The sequence below is a fragment of the Apis dorsata genome, unplaced genomic scaffold (assembly GCF_000469605.1).
Source record: "Apis dorsata unplaced genomic scaffold, Apis dorsata 1.3 scaffold_1250, whole genome shotgun sequence".
Classification (NCBI taxonomy): Eukaryota; Metazoa; Arthropoda; class Insecta; order Hymenoptera; family Apidae; genus Apis; species Apis dorsata.
Window position 1 is genome coordinate 5,963 of NW_006264347.1, and position 6,470 is coordinate 12,432.

Consider the following 6,470-nt stretch of genomic DNA (forward strand, 5'->3'; position numbering starts at 1 on the left):
CAAAAGTTGGTTAAAACTTACTACATCCATTAAATAATCGGCTGGCCACGCGCACATAAATACTGCTAATAGAGTAGTTGCAGACACGGTAAGAAATTGAAATTTCACGGTAAACGGTTGCCGCTATAACAGTATTAATCGCTAAATTACTTCTTAATTTATTCCGAAGTAGAAGTAGAAAAGATTGTAAAATACTCACCCCAATAAAAATGACGCCACCAAACACACTTTCGATGCCACAGATGCATAACGTAATTAGAGTTGTGTATCGAGCCGAGCTTACCACTTCTTCCGCGTATCTAACAATAAATAATATTATATAATTTCAAATACATATATAAAATAACAATAATAATGTAATTTCGAAAAAGATGGAACTTTTTTTAAAAAATATTGATAGTACTTATAAATCTTCACGAATAATGTTATTTCAGAAACTTCATTCGATATTCGTCGAAACTTCAATGACAATTCAAATTTCACGTTCCATCTTTTTCAGATTTACCTCAACTTGATTCCCTTTTTTTTTTTCTCATCAACAACAAAATCATACCTTCTGATGGCGTAATATTTTTCTATGCATTTTATCAGCGATTCGATATTTTCAACAGCGCGGAGTTCGTTCATCAAAATTTCAAAGCGCGCAGCAGCGAAGAGTAACAGCAACGCGCAAAATATATTGATGCACAAATGCGCGGAGCATTGAAAACCAACGAGCGCTTGTTGCACAAAAACTATGCTTCTCACGAGCTCGAAGTGAACGGGAAATGGATATTCCGCGTTAGTTGGGAAGGGATCGGATATGAAGAGTGTCCCCACAACAACGATAAGAGCGCACCAATAAAACCAAATTGCGGAAATACCATAGAAAATGGCATAGTTGTTCGCGTATCCTTGAAAGACTTGCCTCTCGTACGAGTTTGCATTCTCGCAGCAAAACTTCATCTCTTTGATCAATCGCTGCAACACGTTACTACGATCACTGAGATTTGTGGCGGTGTTAACGAGGATAAAATCTTACCTGAAATCGATCATACTGAGTGATACAAAAAGACGAATGTAAAGGCACTTGTATAACGGCAAGTGACAAAGACATTGATTTACAGAACATCGCATTGTCGTTTCGATTCACGTACACCGCGTACAACAAAGGAAAGAAAAGTAGAAGTGAATTGAGAAATAACAATGATCTTATGATCTTGAAACAACGCGTTTGGAGTTTGGTGGCTGTCGATGAAAGTGGCCAACAGCAGGATAAACTCACGATAAATTGGGTAAATGCGATCGCTTTTTCTGGCGTTGCATTTCCAAACATGATAAAAGTCAGAATCTATGATCACAATCTTCACAAAACTGTTTGCTTCGATTCGATCGATGAAAATTGTAAGAGAAATAATTTGCGCGAGTATGATTCGATCGTATGCCGAAATAATGACGATCGTCTCGACGCCAAAGAAATAAAATATTGCGTTTGTTGTAGCACTAATAATAGACTTCGAGTTTCTCTTTCCGTTTATGCGCGCAATTATTTTCTTACGTGCGATTACTGCTGTGGGAAGGGTTGCATGTGGAACGTGAATTAGTGAATCCTTTGCTTGGAATCTATTTCTTATTAAACATAAATGTAATAGCACTGAATATTACAAGTGATTCTTATGATCAAATCTGGTAAAGTTTAGATAATACAGATAGTACTTACATTGTACCTCAAGTAACAAAGAGCTGTGCTTAATAGTTTCCAGAAGAGTTTATATGTTAATATCTATAGGAGGGGATGTGAAAGTATCATCAATCAAAAGGAAAGTTGGTTGCAATAATACGAATAATTACAAGTAACATTACAATATACAGAGTAACATTGTATTGTACATTTACATATCTATATTATTAAAGTATATTATTAAAGTTTTTTAATCTTGATATATATGTATATATGTTTCTTAAAAATATATATATATAATATTAAGTGATATCGGTATTTGCTAAAATTTTAAAATTTCTTTGTATGATTAAAATTTGACTATTCTTCTATTTTTCATTAAAATCATTCCTAAAAAGAATTTTTTATACATAAAAAAAATAGAAGAATTATCTTTTAAAAATCAAAGAAAATATTATACTTTCTATATTTTAAATTATTATAAGTATTTATGTATTTACTTATATTTTTTTATAAGAAATTTTAAAAATTGTTTATTTAACAATTAAATTTTAAAAAAAGATATAAAAATATGAAAAAAATCAAATAATTGTTTTAATATGATTTCAGTAATGCAATTCAAAAGCACAAATATACAGAAAAATATCTTAAAATGATATTTAATGTTTATTTTATGATGAATTCTTATCTATGAGGACACGTAAAGCGGTGAAGATGGAGAAAGTATTAGACAAGTACTGAAATGGTATAAATTTGTTGATTATTCGATTAATTCATTTCGACTGACATTCAAGAATTTACTTACCGAACAATAATAACGCAAAGAAAGTTCTGATAATATACATTTAAAGGAAAGAATTAGTGGTTTTTGATACGTTATCACGCTTAATAGATTTCTTTGCAATTCTATTGTTTGTTCGTACCACACAGAATTATACGCACTTTGTGAAATGTTCATGCTCTAAAAATTATAGAAGATTGAATTAAAAAATGATGCAACTCATTAATCGCATATAATGGAATTTCATTTACCATGTCCTTTATGTAATCAGCTGGCCACGTGTAAAGATAAATTTCCGCGAGCACGGTAAAACATAAGATTATGAACTTCATTTTCACAAGTATCGGTGCATTCTATATATAAATTTTATTATTATTAATTTTAATACGATTCTTTTAGCAAAAAGTTAGATAAAGCCGAGTTTCCGATAAGAAAATGTTTTAAAACACAAAAATAACAATTTTTGAATGAAAATTAAATATTTTATCACATATTTTGTGATACATTTCTTATAATGCTACGATTAAACATTTGAAAAGAAAAATGCTTAATTTATAATTGTATGATCCATTTAAAATTTCCAAGAATTTATTTTGCACTCGTAATAATATTTTATTAGAATAAGAAATGTAACAAAAATTCGGTTTTATCCCATCTTCCACATGATATGAAAAATATCACAAGTTTTACTTACTATGATCAGTATAATCCCGCATAGAGTCAGAGAAAACGTATTTATTGCTATAGCATAAAGTACAATAAATCGAAAATTATCGATCACTTGTTCCGCGTATCTAAAGGAGAAAATGATAAAAATTTATTAATAAAATTTGAAAATTTCGATCTCAAAAAAATTTATATTTACCTTCTTAAACGTAGTTGTTTTTTAACGCAAAGGATCAACGTATGGATGTTCACGCAATTCTGCAATTCCACGGCCAAACATTCGAATCTCGCGGCTGCGAACCATAGTAAAAGCGCGCCCATCATGCTCAAGCATATATGCGCAGCGCCTTGAAAACTGAGGAAAGCTTGATGCATATACACGATAACGTTCACGGGTGCGTAATTAACGCGAAATGGATATTCCGCTTCCGATGGAAAGGTGATCGGTAGGACTATCGGTCCTAACGAAAAACATATCGCGGTCACGTACATGCAAGCTATGGAACTTCCACAAAATCTGCCGCATTTCTCGATATACTTGCAAAAAATTTCTTTTTCGTATTGATTCGCTTCCTTGATACAAATCATCATTTCTTCGATTACACGCTGCAATTTGTATACATTTAAAATAATATCATCCTTATTTTTTAGTTATATCAAACTATATCGAAGAGAATAACGACTTACCTGCAATGAATCGTGATTAACGAAGCATATAAAAGTTTGCATAATAAGCTGAGTCAAAGTTATCGACAGACAAACGCACTGGGAAGAAACGATGATATCGTCGAAATGCAAATAGATCGAATATATCATGGGAAAGAGCAGCATGAAAATGCTGATAATGCTAACGATCTGTAAAATTTTAAAGCCAAATATTCGACCCCTGCCGCTACTCATAGGAAGTGGCCAACAAACTGTTATTACTACGCTGAGCCAAGTAATGCGAATCACTGTTTCCGGTGTCATTCGTTTCGACATTATTGGAAGAAATTGTTCGCCTCGTGAATCGAATAAAATAAAATTTAATTGGGGGGGAAAGAACGATAAATAGAGATTGCCAGAAAGTAGCATATAATTACATCGTATTAGAAAACAACTGAATGTTCACATACACTGCTCGTGGTTTTACACGTGCGAGGAACTTAATAAATCACGTTCAATATTATTCTTAAAAACAACTTTTATAGGATACCGATTTTCTGGAAGAGTTTTTTTTTTGCTTTGTTCTCTTGTTTATAGTAATTATTGCTTGCATTATAGATCGGCGATGATTATAGGTAAGACAGGTGCAAAGAATGGCTATCACGCAATAGTATTCTTGACAGCGGAAGAACATCGAGTATGTATATTTAGTGTGATATAAATACTTATAAATTAAATCATTGTTACATTGAATGACTTTGTACTTTTTTTCTCTATTATATAAATTATTGTAATAATTTAAAAGAAATATCTTTTCAAAATATACAAAATACGTGTATATGCAAAAATGTGATAGAATAAAGAGATGAAGATATTTTAAAAATATTCAAAGTTCAATCTTCGCAGAGATTGTTACTATCCAGAGAAGAATTTTCCAACATGGAATACATAAATATCTTATTTACTATGATACAGATGCAACTTATGTAGAGACTGAAAATAATCTTCTTATGTTGCCATGTAAAAAATTACTATTGAAAAAAATGTACTGCATCCAGAGTAAGACTTTTCATTCATATATTTTATTTTAAAAAAAGCACAACGATTGCATAACTTTCTATTCTAAGCAATAAATTTATTACACGTTGCAATAATATTCAAATAATACAAACCAGGATATATTATGATTCTATCATAGTTCTCATTGCCATGAAGTAGGACGATATTGTAGTTACAAACTATAAATCATTGTATATAACACACACACATATATATATAAGTCTTTAAAAATTAAAATGCTAAGTTATACACGAGATGAGTGACTGAAAATGCTTACATTTGAACAATATTCCAAAGAAAGAGGTGGTAGTAAACTACTCATTCGAGTAAGAAATGCTTTCTGACTTCTTATCATCATGAAAATCACGCAACTTTTCATTTTTCTTGATTGGCCCAACCATTGAATATCATTGATCGATTGTGCGAATTGTATACTCTGGAAATAAAATTTTTTATTTAATTAGAATTAAAATCTTCACCATTCGAATATGGAATGAAAATGAACAATGGTAATAATCTGTTTAATTTTTAAAAGAAAAAATATATAGAAATGTGCACACCAGATGAGATGATGTTCTATCGAATTTTTATTATTGGCTGGCTTACACTTTCTCTTAAATTGTCTGCCGGCCAGGCGATGACGAACAAGTGCAACATGCCTGACATTACCAGAGGAAGAAATTGAGTGACCACGCCCAATGATTGATTCTGAATATTATTACAGAAATGTTTATTTCATAGAAAATCATCCAATGAACTTTAACCCTCCATGCCACGATTTCCATAAAAATTCCACGAGTTTTATCTAATTTCTAGAATTTAATCTCTAATTTTTAATATAAGAAGTCATCACAAAAAAAACATTACATTTTTATTGAGTTCTTTGCCATTTTTTAAATATTATTCATTTATGACGAATCAAGTGGCTGAAGGATTAAGGATTCCTTGCTCGGTTATTACTACACTACTGTGTGGTGCTAGAGAGGTAAGTTTTCGACCAAACTCACGTTAAGCAGGGGGAAAGCTCCGCATATCACAGTGCTTCCCATCGTGACGTTCGTTTTGAATAATAAAGTCTCAACAGTAGCATTAGTATCCTCCACAAATCTAACCATGACACAGTCTTAATTTATTCAACTCGGTAAAGAATCAACTCTCTTGAAGTAGCTTAATTCTATATTGAACGATGTAATGCACTAAAATGCATTGTCTTCATTCAACGTACCAAAATAATATTAACTACATAAAGAAAATAAAAAATAAGAAAATAAAAGATAATACATTTGACTTGTGTTATTTACATAAATGCTCTACGATTGAAATGATAAAACAATATAAAAATTACACAAATAGAAGACATGAGAATCAATTTTTTTAAAGCTATTTTACTTCATTATCAATAATCTATTTTCTTACAATGCGTTTTATTCTTCCTATTTTTAATTCACGAATTTTTAAAATTTATAGGAACATACAAATAATATAAATGTTTCCACTGTATAAAAATCAAATAAAAAGTACAAGAGATTTCACAAATAATTAAATAGAAAATATATATGTCATACCCTAATATTTTTTGATGTTCCTTGATACAGTTCACCAACATGTCGTGATTATTCACATGCCGCAATTTTGACCGTAATACGTCTAATTTGGCAG

General features: G+C 30.9%; 3 protein-coding genes across 4 annotated transcripts in view; all 3 read right to left on the reverse strand.

The window, feature by feature from the left end:
• Positions 1-1,831, reverse strand: part of LOC102675344 — a 2,555-nt gene extending 724 nt beyond the window's left edge. The window contains exons 1-4 of the mRNA XM_006625066.2: positions 1,022-1,831; positions 554-960; positions 200-299; positions 22-123 (exon numbers count right to left, since the gene is read on the reverse strand). Coding sequence (XP_006625129.1) covers positions 22-123; positions 200-299; positions 554-960; positions 1,022-1,315 — 903 coding nt within the window. The 5' untranslated portion in view covers positions 1,316-1,831. The remainder of the gene's footprint in view (positions 1-21; positions 124-199; positions 300-553; positions 961-1,021) is intronic.
• A 404-nt stretch (positions 1,832-2,235) lies between these two features.
• On the reverse strand, positions 2,236-4,563 carry LOC102675749. The gene is made up of 6 exons (XM_031514844.1): positions 3,795-4,563; positions 3,307-3,713; positions 3,136-3,235; positions 2,693-2,794; positions 2,466-2,621; positions 2,236-2,397 (listed from the first exon to the last, which is right to left on the reverse strand). Exons 1-6 carry the CDS (start codon positions 4,179-4,181, stop codon positions 2,332-2,334), a joined length of 1,218 nt encoding a protein of 405 aa, XP_031370704.1. The 5' UTR covers positions 4,182-4,563; the 3' UTR covers positions 2,236-2,331.
• Positions 4,564-4,595: 32 nt separating this feature from the next.
• LOC116186686 overlaps positions 4,596-6,470 on the reverse strand; it is a 3,312-nt gene continuing 1,437 nt past the window's right edge. Inside the window, exons 3-7 of one of the 2 annotated variants that reach the window (XM_031514842.1) lie at positions 6,377-6,470; positions 5,819-5,918; positions 5,418-5,519; positions 5,089-5,247; positions 4,596-4,990 (exon numbers count right to left, since the gene is read on the reverse strand). The exon at positions 6,377-6,470 is cut by the window's right edge and continues 1 nt beyond it. In XM_031514842.1, coding sequence (XP_031370702.1) covers positions 4,934-4,990; positions 5,089-5,247; positions 5,418-5,519; positions 5,819-5,918; positions 6,377-6,470 — 512 coding nt within the window. In that variant the 3' untranslated portion in view covers positions 4,596-4,933. Of the gene's footprint in view, positions 4,991-5,088; positions 5,248-5,371; positions 5,520-5,818; positions 5,919-6,376 lie in introns of those variants that run through there. The other variant, XM_031514843.1, reaches the window with a different exon arrangement.